Genomic DNA, 20,952 nt, shown 5'->3' with positions numbered 1-20,952 from the left:
TAGTGAGCAAACTTAACAATGGAATTGAGGAGACAGCTGCAGCTTCAAGAAGTCTTTGAGGAAAACTCCTCACATGCCTAGCTGTACCTCATCCTAGCTTCTTGGCTACTGCTTGAACCCTGTGATCCAAACCCCAGGGAGTACTTAATCCCACTGAACAAACTTTTAGGGCTCTTGTTCATAACTCATGGCTAGTGGTGACGGAATTCCTTCTTTCCCCAACACCTTGGCTGGATGATGAAGTCACCCAGCAACAACATGGTGAAATATACGTGTAGAACAGCGTGTAATACCACGTGTGAATGAAGGGGCACTCAAGAGTGGCAAAACGATAACCCCGAAGAAGCCACTGTAAAAGGATTCGTTTCTCGCTAAACGGGTTGCTGCCAGTCCCTGAGTCATACGGGACTGAGTTTTCAGCGTGGGCGTGCTCCACACAGAATGCCCTTCTCAGCACCCACCCAGCCGGTTGCCCAAAGGAGGTGTGCGGGCACGCTCAGCATTCAGCAGCGCCAACCTTTCCCGACGGCGGTGAAATTACTCTATATCCCCTCCCGGCTCTGAGACCGGCTAACTAAAGGGTTAAATCCAGCCCCGCCTCCTTCCCGATCACATGCTCCGGAGTTGCAAAGGGTGGCTCGGTCAGCTGATAAAGGAATCACGCGGTTCGGCTGCTCAGTCATCTTCAGCAGATCCCGGGTCGTGTTTTGCTCGGTTGGTCTAGCTCGATCTTGCTAAGATGGGGCTTCGCGATTTAATATTGTTCGCCTCTCTGGTGGCTGCTTGTTCGGCGCTGATCAGGTGAGGATCGGCTTTCTTTTGGTGCTAAAGGACCCCCGAGTGGGAGGGTGGGGTTGGTAGCTTTGCAAACAGACTTGGGAGCTTAAAGAAACCGAGGCTGCATTTTGCAAGGCATGGACTCCATTGTTGTGGCCTCCGTTGTTGTGGACACCGTTTATGCCCTTCTGGATACTTTCATTCCTCTGGGAAGGTATGCCTAAAAGCAGCCATCGTGTTTTGATTTTTGCCCACCCTTAGGCATCGATTGATTGGAATGAGAAGAGCCTGATCGCATCCTCTGGGTTGGATGCTCTGTTGAAGAAGTAAAAAAAGGTTATTTTTTTTTTCTGAGCGGGCTTAAATGTGGACACTTTGTTTGAAAGGAAACTGGGGTGGTCTGGAATCGGCGGCTCATCTTCCTTACTGCCGACTTCTTTCAGAACTGTACCCCTGCTTCTGAAAATTCAGATCGATTCTCAATATACTTGATCTAAGCTAAAAATATTGAGGAAACCTGCCCAAGGACTCTTTTAACTATAATTTATAACCTTCTCCGATGGTCTGTCTTGTGATAGCAAATTAAAGACCAACCTTTCTAGAGGGCACCAGGTTGCAAAAGTTGGTTCTAATTTTTTTAAAAAAAGCATTGGTTATGTTAATATTGTAAGCAGGCTGTTAATGATGTCTATGGCATGAAAGATCTTGTTTCCAGTTTCTGTTGTATTTTTTTTTCACTTTGTGGCCTTTGAACACTTGTTTCTCATCTTCTGACTCATGCACCCATGCACTTTACTTGATAAAATGCTTCTGAAATTTTCCAAAAGTCAGCCATCATCTAATACATTGATTTTTTCCCCTATTGGACACTTGGGGATGGGAAAGGAAACATTTGCCCAGTATTCATGTGCACTTTTTCAATAGTTTCCAAGTTGTGATCTGATGGACATTGTTTCTCTAGTTTGTGGTTTCAGGATGAAAAAGGATGCAAAACTTGAATTGCATAAAAATTAAAAGATTCTTGTCTTTCATTTGGGCGGGGAGAGAATTTAATTTTTGAGCAGCAATTAATTTAGTTCATCCGAAAAATGGCAAGAGGAACAGTCCAAGTGAATAGTACAAGTTCTCTGGTAGCTGCCTACTGATTGGATCTGTAAAGATAAATTTCATTTTAAAAACACACTTCTAACCCCAACTGCCTCAAAATAGTTCCCCTCCCTTGTATCACATATTTTCTTATTTTTATATATGCATCAGACAACCCATATTAAAGATAGCATTATTCTAAAAATTAACACAATCATATTACTTTGGTGGTGGTGCATTTTAATAGTAGAAAGTACTGCCTATGTGTCTGGTAATGTTGAGATCCATGCTGGTCAGATGAATAATATAACTATGCTCAGATATTCCATAAAGCTAATACTTCAGTTTATAACTTTTTAAAGTGCAGAGTTATTTCTTAGAATATAGGAAAGAGCCTAATTCTTCACCCTAATTCTGCAGATGTGAGTTGAAAAGCTAACAGCACAGTTAAGTTATATTTAGGCATCTCCATTGGCGAGAAAGGTCACCCTGAGCAGAGTCTATAACTCTTCCTTGCTGTCTGCAGGAATTAGGAACATACTCTGTCGCTGATATGAGACTGTTTATTTCTTTTACATCTAATTCAATTTTACTTTTCAGCCTAATACATCATTGTAGGCTGACGTGGCGGTCCAGGAATGAGATAACCATGCTGGTTTGTTATGTTTTTAAAACCTTAACAACTGGCATTTTATTTAAACATCATAATGTAATTTGAGTGAAATACTAAAGTTGAAAATTAATGTATTCTGTGATTAAGCACAAGCACCCAGTATTTGATGCATGTGTTTTCTTTCTTCTAATAAGAAACCCCAAATCCTTATTTTGATAATTGAGCAGGGTTTTTTTTAATACCAGTCAGATAGTTAGCATTAGTACTGATTGGGAAAGAAGAATATTCTTCTTTCCCCAAAGTCTCCAATAGGCCTAGACAATTGGCTGCTTTCAGAAAGAAGCATAGTGAGATTGTGATGATGATAGCATCTACTTTTCAAAATCTTTTCCTACTTGCTAGAGAAAGGGATAGTCTGGATACAGGGCCCAGATTGAAGGCAACATATAATGGCTGGCTTCCAATATCGCATGAAGTTTCTGTACCTGATTTCAAAAGGCAGTGTCATTGGAACTTGCTGACACAAATGAAAAACCAGCAGGAGTAAATGTAGTAATTAAAGCTGCAGCCTGATTCTCATTTATGAGATTAAGCACCATTGAATTTACTTACCTTTGAACATATATTGACTACTGTACAGAATAAATGACTAAAATTACTTCAATTTACTTCTGGGCTTCTTTCATTGAGGAGTGTACCTGCATTTTAAAATGTGAATAATACCACTTTACTAAAACTCTTCCCTACCTCCCCCCTCCTTCCCCCTATTTTCTCAACACCATAAAGACAACTTGATTTCTCTATCTTTTAAACTTGTTAAACCTGTTGGTAATTCTTTCTGGCTTGATATTGTATACGTGGTATAACATATATAGCTCTGATTTTGACATGAGGGTTAAGCATAACATGAAACAGATTGTAGGTCAGGAGGATGCATTTTGGTCTTTAGATAATGCATATTTTTGATGTTTCAGGAATTTCATCCTTCCAAGTAATGTATTAACTTTAAAGTGACATTTAACAGATTAAAGATGTCAGTCCAAAGTAATTAGAGCTAACATGGGAAGCTTTCAGAGGTTGGCCTTTTAACAAATACAGGTTAATAAAAGGGAGTAATGAAGCTTTGAAACCCTGATCTGTAGGGAGGTTCCCATAATTACTGCAGGGTAAACTAGCAAGGCTCCATTAACTTCACAAGATCCATGCCAGTAAATCCTGGTGGGGAATGCATCTACTAGACAAACTGAATTTGATGGTTAGGTTTAGATAAAAAATGAAAACTATTACTTCTATTCTGTGGGTTGTCCTTGGATTACCAGCACAATTGGCATCAGAATTTTTATTGCTAAGTAAGGTCATTAAGTGAGTCGGGCCCAATTCTATGTCCTTTTGTGCTACGGTTGTTAAGCAAATTGCTGCAATGGACATGGTTATTAAGTGACTCCAGCTTAATGGCATGCAGCAACCATTGGAAATACATGTCAGTTGCCAAGCTCCCAGATTTGATCATGTGACCATGGGGATGCTGTGACTGTTGTGTGAAGACCAGTTCCTAGTCACTTTTTTCCAATGCTGTTGTAACTTCAAATTGTAAATTGAGGACTACTTGTACTTAAAAACATATTTTGTGCTGTGAATGTTAACCTAAACTGATTCTTCCTGAAGAATTTCAGGAAAAAGAGAATATCAAGGGAAATTGCTGGCTAATACATGTTTCTTTTTGTTGTTGCTTGATAATTTCTCCTGAACAGAATCCCTCTGAAGAAATTTCCTTCCATGCGTAGCATCTACAATGAATATGGGACCAATATCCAAGACTTGATTGAGTTGGGACAAATGCTGAAGTATAAATTTGGGGGTCCCGGTGCAGAAATACCTACCCCAGAGGCTCTGAAGAATTACATGGATGTAAGTAGGGTGGCAGTTTCCTCATCTTTTATCAGCTTTATAGGTTTTGGTCTTTTAGCTATGAGAAGAATCAATGTGATATCAGAGTAAATGAGACTAGGCAAATTAATGGGCTGTAGAAATACACCAACAACTGCCAGTATTAAGAACTGTACACTTACTCCTTCTTCATGGACAGCATACTTCAAATACTATCCATACTTTGGATAGTGAGATGGGTGGCATATAAGTTTAATATATACCCGTGGCTAATGTGCAGCGGTAAAAGAGGTTTATCAACTTCTTGAGCTTCCTGGATGCATCTGATTGGCTACTGTGTGACATAGAATGCTGGATTAATAAGTCTTAATGCCTATGTAGGCCAGTTAATGTCCTTCCATTGCCCAACTACCTCTAATGGTTAGGTGATTTGCGCTTCAGTTTGAGAACAGCCAGCAGCTAATATTTCATAGCTCATGATACGCATGCTCAGCATCATTCCTTTAGGCAAATTTGGAATGTGGGCCATCCACCCTACTGTCTCATAAATCCCAACGTATGTCACTTCCTGATGAAAAGTATTCCCACAGAAACATTTTGTGGGAATATTTCAGGCTAGTTTTCTGGGCGGGGGAGAGGGGGAGGGACTCACATCTACTTGGGAGACAAGTTTATGATTTGCTTTGGGCCAAAGATGCTATTGAAATGAAGAACAGTGTGTGTAGGAGAAGTATGTAGTAATCAAGTCATCAGAATGGATATGGACTCTTATGTTTCTGACATTCGGGAATCAAAATCCATTCTCTCAAAAGATACTTCAATTGGAAAGAGAAGTGATGTAGTGGAATGGCTGAAGTTAAGAATGAGAGAAACCTGGGCCCAAAGTAGAACACCTAGTGCAAATTTCCTGTGTGTAAAATCCTTTTTTTTTTAATTCTCTCTCATTTTGGCACCACTGCTGTGGTTTTCACTTGATCAGAAAAGTATGGGCTTATAAAGTATGTGCGCTTATATCTTCTTAATACAGATTTACAGCTGGAATTCTAATTTAGTTCCTGACAGAAAATAGGCAGACCATCATTGATATTTGGATATTGTACCTGGAATATAATAACTCCTTGTTAATTTCTTCCAGGTTCAAAGAAAGTCGCACTGATGATGCTTGTTGTTTCTCGAGATGAAAAGGAAGAGTAGCTGCAGTAAACAGTATCTCCCTGTTTCTGCTTTAGTTTCTTTTTAAATATTCTTTGCGATAACTGCATATCTTTTTTTTTCTTTTATTTATTTAATTCCTATATTCTTTGTTCTATGCTTATTTGTCCAGTTTCCTTATCCCTGTTGAGCAAAAGATGTAACTCAAAGTTTACCATCAAGACGATAGTTAAAGGAAAACTGTATTCAGGTTCTCTATTAATGATAATTTTTTCTTAGGACTAATTAGATCTCAGATGGTTTATGAATGCTTTTGAGTCATATGATAATTGAACTCATCAGTGGGGAAAAATAGATATATGGATAAGACCAACAACAGTTTTCTAAATTATGTTAAGCTAAGGTATCTTCTAATACCCTGGTTACACTAAATCCTGGTATAAACCTTGCTACAAACCATTTTCAGCACCTCACAAGTGAATGTTTATTCATTATGGTAATTGGAATTTGCTCATAAACACTTTGATTGGAGACTGCAACTATAAGCCACATGTGACAACTAATGTTCTTTAAAATATATTTTACTTGTGTGACTATTTAAATGTTACATTAAGCCATACTGTAACTAACATTTGTAGAATAAGCCATAGCGGTTGGGTTTAAACAGCAGACACTCCCAAAGAAATCACATTATGGCTTGTAGTTTATGGGAATCTATCCTTTGAGTTGGATAGAATTGGTGGCTAGTTTACAGAATACACTAAACTATAATTGGTTTATTTGGTTTTGGCTTAATGTGCTGTGCAAATAGTTATTATGGTTCATAGTTTAGCTTACTATGGAAGCTCATCCATTGTAGTTTATTCAGCAAAGCAGTTAGATCATGGTTTAGAAGAGGTTGTAAGTCAAGCTATCAAATTGGAGAGAATATCCTACAGGCCAGCCAGTGCTGGGTTCCAGATCCTGTTCAAACCGGTATGGTTGGAACGGGCCTGGCGTCGCCCACATGGATGTGCATGGCACACACATGCGTTGTACCTGCCTGCGATGCTCCAGCTGCTTGATGGAGCATCGCGCAGGCGCTGTATGTGCCATGAGCGGAAGCGCCAAAGGCTTAAAAGACAGATAAGGAGCTCGAGCAGGTGGGTGGACTCTCCAGAGCACCATACCAGAACAGTATCCGGTGCTCTAGGCAGACTCCGGTACTCCCATACCGGGACTTACTGCCTGCAACCCACCACTGAGGCCAGCACTCTGCTTCATGCAGGAGCTTCAGAATTAGAATATGCTGAACACTTGGCATGTTAGTATCAGGAAATTTCAGTAATTAGTTCCATTATGAAGCAAGTCTTTCAAGCTTTTGCAGAGGAACAGGTTCCTAACTTTTATGCATAAATAAAATCAGATATATATTATATAAATACAAATATATTATAAATGTGGCATTTTATCAAACCATAAACAGATTTCTGTCTGATAAAAATATAGCAACCAGTGGAGAAAGTAGTCAGAATGTATATTTTTAATAATTCAGGATAGACATTTATGTTTTGCAAAATGCAATTAACAATGCAGGACATCATTTGATGGATTTCCAACCAATTGGATTTTTTTTTTTTTTTGCTTTGTAATATACAACTTTAAACAAAATTGACTGCTGCATTTCTTCAAGCAGTAAATGGTATCTTTATAGTTTTGAGTTTAAAAAAAAGACTTCAAATTGTAGCATGTAATAATTATATGATTGGCAAAAGTAGCAACTTCAGGCACACTTGTTTCATTAGAAAGAGGTCAATTCTTGAGTGAATCTCAGTTGATAACTTTTGGGTATCCCAGATTGCTATGAATACAGTAGACCCTCTGGTCACGAATACTTCTGACCGTGATCAAATCAGGTTCCAACCAAAAAATTCCCTTTTTTCCCACAGCCAATTTCTCCTTCTGCACCATTTTTTTTTGTAAGCACCAAATTTTCAAAATTAGGTTCATGTCACAACCAAATTGGTTCGCAACCAAGGTTATGGAATGAATTATGGTTGTGACCAGATGTTCTACTGTAGTGTACTTTCTTGGACCAAGTCCCAGTGAAGTCAGTAGGGTTTATTGGGAGGAAACACAAGTCAAGTTGTTGATGTATCCAGGCCAATCATATCTATTCTTCAAAAATCTAGATGGCAGCGTAGAAATTCAGAAAACTGATAACACTTGACTGCCATCTAGTAGTCATCCAGATTTTTGCAGTCAGGATATAATAGGTGTAGATTTATATCCAGTATGTCTGTCTTTTCAGCTTTGAAGTTCTTTATTCACTAGGGATTGGTTTAATTGAACTTGGCTCTTTCAACCTATCATTTCCACATAATAATTCTTGGTTTTCCTTCATCCAGTTCCCATGCCTGCTCTCCCAGTTGTCAAATCCTATGTAGTGCAAATCATTGTTCTCTCTTAATGTTACTTTGCTGGAGGGGGGAGCTGCTACAGAGAGAGTCCTTATGAAATTGCAGTTATACTGGAACAGCCAGGTTGTCTGTTGAAATCCAAATACTGTTCCAAGCTATGATCACCTAATATGAGAAAAAGGTTGTATTGGGAATTCTTTCCATTAAACTCTAGTGGTATTGATAGGTCTCTTATGGGTTTGACATCATAGCATTTAAAGAAATCCAGTCATTTTTGATCTGGGAGACTTAAGGCACCACAAAATTGAAGTGAAGACCATTCTTCATTATTCTTGCGATAATAATGCCCAGAAGCTCAGGGTTGGGTGTTGAGAGATTTTATTTTTAAACCCATATTCTGCATGTTTCCTCATGTCAATCTCTGTCAAAGTCTGTCTATATCTGCTACAGTGTCTGGTAACTTGGCTGATGTCATCTTTCAAAAACAAAATTTGAAGTCTAAAATGTTCCCATTTCCACTGCTTATTCGGCTTATGCTTTGCCCTTCTATAAATATAGCTTAAATTTTAAGCTGTTGTTGCCATTTTCCTGGTGATTTTGCTTATGCTTCTGAGATGCCTGCCTGCTTTCCAATAAACTGTTAAATAGAAACTGCCACTTATTTGATCTGGAAAAGGATATCTACTGCAGTGAAGTTGATGAGGTTCCTCTTCCTTTTGAAAGCATCACATATTCCTATGAGGCATATGGGAGAACAGCAGTGTGTTGGGGAGAAGAGATGAGTAGCTGCCAGTGTGGCTGGAACCTAGGAAAAAAATGAAGCATGTGTCTCTTCTCTCCCTCTCTTCCCCCACCCCCATTATCTGTTATGGATCGAAATGGTCTGTACCTCCAATTTGGAAAAGTTAAGTACAGAGGTTGGCAACCTTAAACATTCAAAAAGCCACAAAGGTCCTAACCAGAAGCCCCCCCCCCCCTTTTCAGTTCTGGAGCCAACCGGAAGGCCTCTTCCCCTACCATAAAGTCTTCTCCTAATGCAATGTCCTTTATTCTATTTTGATCACTTCTATAAGGCTTTGGGCTTGTAGTTATAAACTGATCTGTTACTCAGCATTTTCCATGCCTTCCTACGCAACTCAACGTATACCTTTAATGTTGGGCTTACCAGAGCTTGATACTCGTCTTCCTGACTGGAAGTACTTGGGGTCCTCTGTCGTTTTTCTGGGACCTCTTCGGACTCATCTAGTCTTCTTCTCCTGAAGGGGGGGAAATCCACAGAAGGGGAGCATTTGCTCAAATGCAATCAAATCCTCTCTTCTCAGTCAACACAGCAAAGCAACAACGTGCTAAGGAGAACCTACCTCAGCATACAGTATGTCACGGGAAATTAGCACGTAGTTAAGTTTGACTTGGTCTGACAAATATGAAGCGATCCTAACCAAAAGCCCTATCAATTGTGGAGCTGACCAGAAAACCTTCCCTTTGGCATAGAATCTCCTGGTGTGCCGTGCTCCCCCGCCCCCCACAACCCCTGCTATCAATATTGTGGTGCCGGCCAGTGATGGGGAGCTGCAGCAGAGGGATGAAAAAGCCACATGTGGCTCCAGAGCCGTGGGTTGTTTACCCCTGTGGTAGTCCTTGACTTACAGCTACAATTTCAGTTGCTAAACAAAGGGATTAAGTGAGTCCCACCCAATTTTAAAACCTTTTTTTTTTGCCATGGTTGTTGTGAATCATGTAGTTGTTAAACAAATCCAGCTTCCCCCATTGTTTTTGCTTGTTGCATGTAGCTATGAAGATCGCAAATGGCAAATACATAATACTGAGATCCACCAACCACTGTGAGAACTTGCTGGTTGCCAAGTGCGTGAACTTTTATCTCAGAATCGGGGGCATGGTATGATGGTCATCAGTGCAAGGAATGGTTGCAAGCCACCTTTTTTAGTGGTGGTGTAACTTTCAACAGTTGCTTAATGAAGTCAAGGACTTGCCTGTATTTTATCAGACATATTTCTTGTCATCTTGTCATATTTCTTGTGTTTTTGTCATTTTGTTTGCCAAATCCAAGTGAGCTCTACAAGAATGGTATGGAATTGTTTAATCAAGCTTTATGTGTGATGTTGAAATGTACAAAGTAAAATTGCTCAATATGTTCCTGCTCCGTATTTTTTTTTTTTTAGGAAAAACGTAACATATTTTTTGGAGTATAAAACACCTTTTTCCCTCAAAAAAGAGGGTGAAAATCTGGGCGTGTCTTATGCACTGAATACAGCATTTTTGGCCTCCCAAAACCCTGCCTTTGCAAAAATGGCCATGCAGAGCCTTTAGGAGGCTTTCAGAGTGCTCCTAGGGGCTGGTGAGTGCAGAAATGAGTGAAAAACAGGCCATTTTTTGCTTGTTTTTGCCCTCCCAGCCCCCAGGAGCACTCTATGAACCTCCTAAAGGCTATGCGTGTCCTTTTTTTTTTTTTAAACGGGCCATTTTTCGTGAGTTCGGGAGTTCTGCAGAGTGCAAAATCTTTTTTTTAATTTGCCTCTTCAAAATCTTGGTGCGTTTTATACTCCAATGCATCTTATACTCCAAAAAATATGGTAATTGGTCTTTAGCTTGGACGGGGAAAAGGAGGTAGCATATTAAATCACATTTGGCAATTATATACAGTCCAACTCTTCACTTGAAGACCTTCTTGAGGTGATACACTTCCAGGGTAGACTTACAGTGATTTAGATGATATTCAGACATAAATATACCTACATCGAGTGTTTTGAAGCATATCTTCACAATCTGTTTTTGTAAATTTATAGGCCAGCCCATAATGCTTTCAGATAATTGAGTTGACATCTGTGAAGTTAATTGGGATGAATGCCATTGTAGGGACAAAAGGAACATCAGCCTAAACTCCTCTATCTGGCACACTTTCTGTGACATATACTGTACGTAGAAATAAAAAGTGCCTCAAAGTGCCAATCCAACTATATGGCAGATCTCATGCTGCTATTATTTGCATAAAACAAAGTAGCTTAGTCATGGTATTCCAAAGCCATGTTAAAACCTCTTGTAGCCTTAAGGTTCTGAACAAATTAGATGTTCACACTCCTTCCTTTCTCATACTATCAATTATGTTTATATAAAACAAGTACCAACTTGCTCTTCAGTCATACTTCATTTACAAGAATGGAATTGGGTCTTCTTCAGACGCATTTGAATCTGCATAGGATCTAATGCAATTTATCTCCCCAACCGACAGGATCTGGAGGCTGTCAAAATCCACATGTACTTTATAGTGCACATAGATTTCTTTACGTCCCATTGCTAAAACCTCTGCTTATTCATGCATCCAGTGGGTGGAGATTCTAGAGAGAATAAGACAGAGGGCTGATCAGGCTTGCATTTCTACTTTTTTTTAAAAATTTGCCATTCAAGTCATAAGGCTTTCAAGATATTTGAAGAGCAATTTAAACAAAAAACCAAACAAAAGTTAATGCAGCCAAGAATAGTTTGAAATAAAAGAGTTCAAGTCATCCATACAACTTGCTGTGAACAAAATTTTATATATATATATATATGCAATATACGCAATATAATATATATATATATTATAATTGCTGTTCCAATACTTGCCTGGTTTTAAAATTATAAGGATGCTGAAAATCTTGACACTATTGTATTTCAGGAACTTGTCAGGTAATTAGGAGAAGTGGGTTTGATGCTGACATTTTTGCTTTGTGTTGCATTTTTCTCAAGGAAGTGTTTCGGTTGAAAGGTAATCTACAGTTCTGTACCTTTAAAAACAGTGTAATACCATGGTTCCCCGAAAATAAGACAGGGTCTTATTTTCTTTTGACCCCCGAAATAAGTGTTTGGCCTTATTTTCGTGGAGGTCTTATTATTATTGAGGTGCAGGAGGCGGCGAGCGTGGTCACCTCATGGCTGCTGCTGTGTTGCAATATTTTTGGTGAGGTGTTAGTTTTGGGGGAGGGATTATTTTAGCGCATGTGCTCAAAAGTCCAATTGGGCTTATTATCCGTGAAGGTCTTATTTTCAGGGAAACAGGGTATTTGTAATGGGGGATGGATGATGTTTGGGAGTATTATGGGATGGCTATGAGTATTATCTCTAAGTAACTTTGAAACAAGATGGCAAATAAATTTTGTAATAAATTTAAAAAAATAAATTATCTCTGATGCTTAATTAATTTTATTTTTATCTGCATATGTTTCATCTAGGCATAGCAAACATTGCTTTTTACATAATGAATGTCTTGTGCATTGAAGCAAATACATGATGTTTGAGTCTCATTATTCATCTTTGCTTTGATGTGGTGTTTTGGTCTACATGCACATGCCGTAGTCTCTATCTGCCTATGAGTCTTTTCAGATCATCATTGAGGTTCAGAAGAATGCTTTGTACTTAGGCTACCAGTACAAACATTATTTTAAACATTATTAGTTCCCTTCTGAATTAGCCACACCTATCCTGACATCATGTTGTAAAAGCTTTCTCCTTCCCCTTGGCAATTCTTTGGTGAATGAACACACAGCATCCTCTGAAAATGCCCAATCTGTCTATTGTTCAAGCATGGGAATTGCAGAACAAGCTAGCTTTGCTCTTATTACACACAGGAAAGCAACTTTGAAAGTCAAGTCAAGGAGAGCTTGCTAAATTGCTCTCTGTACCTTTGCTTTTCAGAAGAATGGCAAACATAATCTGAAGTGCACTAAGAAATCACATGCAATTTAAATACAAGTAATAACAAACTAACCTTTCTCCAAAAAAAGCATTTTTCCCTCTGTTTGCCACACCCGATTAGCTGACATGCCATCATTTGAAATACGAATAAGATAAGTGATGTACTTACGTAGCTCCTTTTCCTTTGCTGAAGTGGTTTCAATCTCCTAGTTTAAAAAAAGCCTACACTTTTGAATTGAATGGAAAGGTGTAAACTATTGAAACAATCTTCTTTGTATTTACTATATCTGTCTTCTCAGTTGTATAGGTGAGGCTCTTAATTTTTCATTCTTTACCCAATTTTAAGCTAATCAGCAAATAAAAATACAAATATATGCAATAGCATTCAAGTTTCCTCAGAACTTCAGAGTTGATAAGCACAGGATTTTAAAAAGGTCATGCTGGAAATTATTATAAATAGAATAGAATATAGAATAGAAACCATAAGGATACAAGCAACAAAGTTAAAATCATACAGTCGTAAGTGGGAGGAGATGGGTGATAGGAACGATAGCAATAGCAGCCCTCTCTGAGCTGTTTACAAAGCCAGCATATTGACCCCAACAATCTGGGTCCTCATTTTACCCACGTCAGTAGGATGGAAGGCTGAGTCAACCTTATTAATGCTATATAATTTTAGCCAACTCTCACATCTTCTTGATATTCAATAAATTCCAAATAATATGGATATTATCAAGAACATGTATGTTTTAGATTTTGAATTAAAAGTAAGCACATCTTTACCTACCTGGATGTTTATTAAAAATGTAACTCAAAAGCTTGAGTGCCCTGTATAAACCTAGACTAAGACGAATGCACTATAACTGGAAAAATACTGTATGCCAAAGTAGCTGGTAAAAATCAGTCTCCAAATTTATCAAGGAAATAGGTTTATAGTTTGAATGCATACTAGAATATTTGCCTGATCTGGGAATAACAGTGATTGCTTTATTAAAACTAAATGCAGTGGATTGATTTGAGAAAGCTGCACTATAAACCTCTAATAAAAGAAGAGATAAAAATCTGCTCTATGTTTTATACCGATCATTGACCAAAGTCATTGACCATGAGTCTTCTACATTTTCATAGATTTAACTGTAATGATAATCTTTGAAGCAAGTTCTGAGCATATGGGAAATATGGATTCTTTAAAAAGAATCCATTGCTCCTTCAGTTGATGAGGAATTAATATTATATAATTTAGAATTACATTCAGATGTGTTGAATAATGAATCTGGAATCTGTTCTTCTCCCACTTGTATCCTCAATAAATGGTACAATATTACATTGCATAACTCATTTAATATCCAACTAACTTGCTCCATGTTCCATATCTCATTGCTTTGTGCAAAGTAATCAAAACTCAGTTTAGAAGCCCAAAGAACTTATTAAATTTGCATTTAGCAGAGACCAAAGATCTTTATCAGACCAGGGACAGGTGGGGTGTATAATGCCATCCAATTCTCTCTTAAACCACAATGATTATTTCAGAGAGAGGCTTTGATGAACATCTGCTTCAGCAAGCTTTCAGTGAGAGATCAACCTTCTGCATTAGTAGTGCCAATATCAATCGATCCATCATGACTCATATTTCTCTAAAAGAATTTTTTTGTGATACAAAATTGTCAAAAAGTAGAAAAAGTTGTCTACTAAAACATGGAACCACAGGTGATTTCTTAGCAAATCTTTCCTTTGAAGCTGTTGAAAAACCACTGTAGTTGCTAAATAAACTAACTTTTGCAATCTTGCTGAAGCTGTTTGAAAGAGCCTCATTATAGTGTTCTCATCTCAGCCACACCCAGCCCACCCCCACAGTTGTTCACATAGGGGAAAATACTATAATGAGGCTCTTTCACAATCAGCCATGCTTAGTCAACATTTGACTTGCAGTGCTAGAACATATTAGAAATGTCACCTGGGAAAGATGAAGCTGATATTCATATTTGGGGAAATGATTTTCAAATGTATTTGAAATGCTTGCTTCTCTGGTGCTTTTCTGAAGTGGTGCATATTCAAAGGAACTTAAATAATAGTGCTGAATTAAGACAGAAGGATAAAAAAAATCTCAATTTCATTTTATTTCTCCATATATTTAACAGCTTGATAACAGGGTTTTTGTACCCTAGGGATGGGCAGAGCTGTAGATCTGAAAGAAAAATAAGTACTTCGGAAGACACGTAGGTGCACACATAGCAATTAATAATTCTTTAAAGCAGATTTGCATCTTTCCCTGGGATTGTTTTGCAACTCTGGCATCAGTGCCCTAGTATAAGCCAAAGAACCTTTTTCCCTATGAATTTGAAGTGTTGTGAAGCCCTGGGTTTTTTGTTTTGCTTTTTTTTTTGGTTATGCAATAGATTATGATAGTTGATTAGAGGCTATCAAATCTGGTGACTGCATGGACAAATGCTTATTAACTTGCCTGTGTCTAATAATAACTTGTAGCTCTTCCAAGGACATTCCAGTAATGTATTTAATCTCATCTATCCACTTTATCCATTGTGTCCCTCTCTGTCTATTTCTCACAATCTTACCAATCATAATAGTTTTCTCTTGTTCTCTCATCTCTCCTCATCTCATATGGCCAAAACATGGCCAATCATTGCTTTATGAGAATAGCCAATTTTACTTCATCCAGCGCTAATTGGTTCCTGTAATCGGTGGTAACTGTAATGAAGGTTTTAAAAAATCGTAATTTAAGACGTCTACCTCATTCCTCACCTATATCATTGTTCAGTTTTCATAACTGTTCATTGTCACTGAAAAATACATGGCTTTTAAGTGTTTTAATTGTTGCCATTGAAATGAACTTCCCATTCATGTTTTAGTTCCAGGTTTATAATTGGAATTCCTTCCTTGGATTAATCTCATATTTTTACAGGAACCCAAAAAACAAAAACCATATCTCAGTTTTAGTTTCAACTGTAATTTCATCAAACAATGCAGATTAATTCTATCTTTATCATCTTACATCAGTTTTAAAAACTAGGTTTTTCATTTCTCATTTTTATTTTTATCTTTTAGATCTTATTTTTGACTAACAAAGAAGCACATCTAAATTTTCTAGTATTTCTGCCACTATACTAGTTAACATCTCTTTCGATTTTGCTATTATGATTTAAATCAATAAAGGAACAGTTTGATTCCTTGTCTCAGTCTTTTGAATTCTCAAACATTTGCTTCCCCAAATTTACCAGGTTTTCCTGAAAATAAGACAGGGTCTTATTTTCTTTTGACCCCCAAAATATAGCCTTGGCCTTATTATCAGCACGGGGGGGGTATTGTTTTGGGGTTGTCAGGTGACTGCTCTCTTGAGAGTGGGCTCTCGAAGAGTCTGGCGTGGGGATGGGAGGATGCGGGCACAGCCTTGGGGGTGAACGTCTGTGTTGTGTTGTCACAGCAGTGCAACAGAGCAGCCATGAAGTGACAACGCTCACAAGCAGCTGCCCAGCAACCCCCCTCTCCAGCTGGGCAGAGCGCCACTCACTGACATAGCACTATCCCTAAGGCGCCAAGCCGTGCGAGCACCTGTCCCCCCTTCCTCCGTGGCTCCTGTGGCTTGGTTATATTTTTTTAAGGGTTATATTTTTGCCCACCTCAAACATCTGGCATGGCCTTATTTTCAGTCATATTTTTGGGAAAACACATTAGTTCTTGCAATATCTTTTTATTGTATAGATAATCATCAGATTATCCAGCACAGGCATTGGCAATATTTTTCGTATTCTGGCATAGTCCATATGGTCAGATGTAAACCTCCTCCTTATAGTCTCTTGCTCTTCGTTATCTGGCTCATGTCACCTGAGAATGACTAACCTATGTTTTATTCACAGCAGTGCTGTTTGGATCTAATCTGTTTGGATGGGAATTATGGGAATATGAGTCTAACATAATTGAAAAGCTTTAGTTGAGGGGAGAAAGGCTGTCTTATTAAGAAAGAACGAAAGTGAGTGAATTTCTTGCCTCAAAATATGAGGTTCAAGGAAACCATCTAAATCCAAAATCTATCATTTTGTTTATTTCTGTTCCTTCTTAGGTTTTTTTTAGGCATATTTTTACTCCTATTCATAGTTTTAAAATTGCTGGTATTAATTTTAATTAATTTTTTAATTACATTAATTAATTTTACAGATTGGCAGGAATACACAAGAACAATTGTGGCACTTTCAGTACAGGTATTCCTTGACTTATGACCATAATTGGGACCAAAACTTACATTGCTAAGCTATTCAATGATTAAATGAGTCATGCCTGATTTTATGGTCATTTAAATAAATCACCACAGTCTTTAAGTGAATCAGATTTTCCTCATTGAATTTGCTTGTTGGAAGCTCCCTGAGAAGGTGCTAAATAGCAATTATGTGACCCTGGGACAGTGCAACCATCATAAATACAGGCTAATTACCAAGTGCCCAAATTTTGATTTTGTGCCATCATTAAATGAATGGTCATAATTTGAGGACTCCCTGTAGAGGATAGATGATGTGCCAGCTGTGTTGCTAGAATGGGAAGAACAAGAATAAAGCATCATGTGTACGTTAGCAGCTATGAACTATATTTATACAATTGCTCCAAAGTTTCTAAGTTCATTTTCAATGGAAGTACCGTATTTATCGGCGTATAACACGCACCGGCGTATAACACGCACCCCCCATTTTAACACAAAAATTTGAGTAAAAATTTTTTTCATTAAAAATAAATGACTTGGAAGCTCGGAACTTAATGTTGGATTAAAATTTATAACATTAGAACATGAATTATAACATTAACTCCTCTTAAAAGGCAAATGTGAAATGAAAAAACACCTCTTTGAGCAAAAAAACTTAATCAGAATCACTGCTTTTTGGAAAACCAAAAACCTCTTCCTCATCTTCACTCTCTCCCTCTTTTTTCCCTTCCTTCCCCCTTCCTCTTGCCTATCAACTTCATCCTCTTTGTCTTTCTGCTCTTTCCCTCTCTTCCCCTTTTCTTCCTACCTCCTTCCTTCTCCCTCCCTTCTTCTTTTTCTTCCTTTCTTCTTCCATCTTCCTCCTTCTCCTTCCATTCTTTCTCCTTCCATCCATCTTTTCTCCTTCCATCTTCTCCCCCCCTCCCTTCTTCTTTTCCTCCCCCCTCCCTCCTTCCTTCCTCTCCTTCCCTTTCTCACACACAGGAAGGGGAGGGGGGCTATCTAGTCGCTTTCACAGCATAATTTCTTTATCTAACTTTTAAAAAACAGTGTGCAAATCAAACGAGATTTTCGTAACCTGCGAAGCACCAAGTTATATTATGTTGTTACAAATTCGCAGCTACTCCATTCTTTCTGATAGGGAACTACATTTCCCAAGATGCCTCAGGTCCTCAAAGCGCTGAACGCAGCTTTGCAATTGACTCCAGCGAGGCCTGGCAGCCGCCGGCTGGGGTGGTTGTCAGGGCGATGCGGAGCGGACGCGCCGTTTGTTACTGCTTCCAGCAATCAAGACGGAGAAGGGAAGCGACTGAAACGGACGCTGGCCTCGCTCTCCTGCTGCGGCTTCTGTTTCAGTAGGGAAGAAAACTTCCTTTCGCTTCCCGAATTTGACTGGGTCCCGGGGCTTCTGCCGGGCGGCAGAAGCCCGGGAAGCGAAAGGAAGTTTTCTTCCCTATTGAAACAGAAGCCGCAGCAGGAGAGCAGGGCTGCTGCCGGCCGTTTCACCTTGCGCAGCGAATTTGACTGGGTCCCGGGCTTCTGCCACCCGGAGTATCGGCGTATAACACGCAGGCAGGGTTTAAGCTTGGAATTTTAGTTTTAAAACTGCGTGTTATACGCCGATAAATACGGTAGCTACTTTGACAAAATTGACAGTTTGGGAATTGCTTAGCTAGGGTATAATCAATTCCAAACTGCTATTATATTAACCTACTGAAGGTTACCCATTGTCCTTCTGATGTTATAGTTCTTTGATTATGCTGGAGAAATCTGCACAAACGTATTTCTAAACTAGCAGAAACCTATGCTCCATATGGGCCAACAATTACAGTGTGCATAAATCTGTATACTGTAGTTCTTTTTTGCAAACAAAAGTAGATATGAATGAATGTAGAAACAGTTCAACAGTTGTAGCAACACTACACTCTTTAAGTGAATAGCAACACTTGGCCATTCTTATCGAGTAGTCTTTCCAAACAGCTTTCTTTTATTTTGTATAATAATACACAGACAGGTGCAGCTCATAATGAGTCATTTTCACATGGTAAGGAGACCTTTCCATATTGGACCTTGGCCAAGCAGACTTAAGTTTCCTTTTGGCTGTGCCAGTTCTATTCCAGACAATAAGTAGGAAATATACATTTGCTAAGTAATAGTTGAAGGCTGTTGAAAATAGCACAATTTTGCATGGAAGCTGGTTACGTGATAGGTCTGAACACAGAAATGTTGGAATAAACAGCAAAGGTCTTAAAACATAATGAAAAGTGCATTATAAAGCAGTATCTAATTTGAAGAATGAGAGAGCTGAGAAAGCGGAAAAAAATTCAACAAAGGGAGAAGCTCAAGATCTTACTCTTTTCTGGAAAAAACATTGCAAAATATTAATTATTATTAATATTTTGAAATGAAGCCTGTTGAAGCAGTGAATGGATTCTTCCTTTAGTCTGTCTTTTTTGTTGGTATCATACTTTATATATTGCTTTTCCTACATTCTCTTGTATGTTCTTGGTGACCAAGAAGCAGAACAAGCTGAAGTTTTTATAATTGATTATTTCATAGTGGCTGGGATTTTGGACAGTAAGAAGATTTACTTGACTTTTCTTGCACGTAATAGATGTAAACAATTCATTCCAGGATGGAGGGAATAAATTGTTGCTGCTGTTATTATCATATCCCATCTTTATTTTGTACAACTCAAGGTACATGATGCTTTTTGTTCATAAAATATTAGAAAACACCTAACTGAAGTTTTTTGACTTTGGATGTCAAAAACTCTGTTTGACATTGTCTTAAAACCTCTCTATTGTGGCATCCTAATGATGAGTATCCTTTCCTAGTGCTGCCTTTTTCCCTATAAATCTTTATAATAGAAGTGAGAAAGATTTTTTATTTTACTTTTCATTTCTGAGACTGATTATTGTTGCAGTGTCCTGACATTCATATTTTCTCTAAAATAATGAACAATGTAATTAGCAGTGTAGCTGGATGAAGCATATTTTGGATCTATATAGTTATATAACAGCTTGGAATGGTCCTCTTCCCTCTCTGTTTCTCACTTGAGGAATTCTTAGTTATTTATTGTCCTTGCATGTCATTTTCTTTTTCAGGCACAGTATTATGGGGAGATAGGTATTGGGACTCCACCACAGAAGTTTACTGTCGTCTTTGATACTGGCTCATCAAACCTCTGGGTGCCATCTATTCACTGTGGCATGCTGGATATTGCCTGCTGTAAGTATATGAAAACCTTGGTTGTCTATACACTGTTTCTTAGCCCAGCTACTGAACTTTTGCTGGTATATAGCAATGATGGGTTCCGTATCCCATTGCAACCAGTACGTTGCGCATGGGGCCGGGCGTCCTAGGCAGGCACGCACGCATGAGCACGCCACCACCCTGCGGCATCCAGCTGCTTGGCAGTGGTTGCGCAGGTGCCGCACGCTATGCGTGCGTGCCCAATTGGCCAGATGCATTATAAACAGCTATAGAACGTGGGTGGGCGAAACAAGCCACCGTACCGGTAGGGTGGCCGCTACTCCCATCTACTACCAGTATGGCCGTACCTGGCCGTACCGCTTGGAACCCGCCATTGGTACATAACTAAGAGCCTATCCAGTTTATAAAATTGAGGAAATCCTCAGAAGAAATGAATTTCTTATACAGAAACTGTATAAGAAATTGATTTCTTCTGAAGACTCCCTCAACTGCTTTCTTGGGCCATATCCAACGTATACAGTGGATTTTTATATATCAATCTGGAGTTGTTCTGTTCCTTTCAACTGAACTTTTAAGTGTCCTCCAGTTCTATTTCAGGTTGTTGGTCAACTCAATGGAAGAAATTTGGAGGAGGATATTATAAGGAGGGGGAATTTTAACCTCTGGCAGAATGACATTTAGATAAATCCCATATATATGCTACAACCAGAACTCACTCAACTCACCAACCCTTGAGAGAGAAGTAATTGTAGTCCCAGGCTTCCAAAAACTGCCCAAGGCTAGAAGACATTACTCTTCTGTAGTAGTGATAATATTCTGGAATAATTCTTTATGAAGATCACCTCTCCCCTGTATTTTTCTGCTGTATTTTAGGAAGCTGTTGAAGATAGAAATATTTTGGAAGACATTCTCTTAAAAAGCACTAT

General features: G+C 38.6%; 1 protein-coding gene across 1 annotated transcript in view; it reads left to right on the top strand.

Annotated features, from left to right (window-relative positions):
* The first annotated feature begins 637 nt into the window (after window positions 1-637).
* Window positions 638-20,952, top strand: part of CTSD (cathepsin D) — a 34,727-nt gene continuing 14,412 nt past the window's right edge. Inside the window, exons 1-3 of the mRNA XM_032221838.1 lie at window positions 638-801; window positions 4,228-4,384; window positions 19,918-20,041. Of these exons, the coding sequence (XP_032077729.1) occupies window positions 740-801; window positions 4,228-4,384; window positions 19,918-20,041 (343 nt within the window). The 5' untranslated portion in view covers window positions 638-739. The remainder of the gene's footprint in view (window positions 802-4,227; window positions 4,385-19,917; window positions 20,042-20,952) is intronic.

Source organism: Thamnophis elegans, chromosome 1, assembly GCF_009769535.1.
Source record: "Thamnophis elegans isolate rThaEle1 chromosome 1, rThaEle1.pri, whole genome shotgun sequence".
NCBI lineage: Eukaryota > Metazoa > Chordata > Lepidosauria > Squamata > Colubridae > Thamnophis > Thamnophis elegans.
This window is presented reverse-complemented; position numbering and strand designations above follow the sequence as displayed.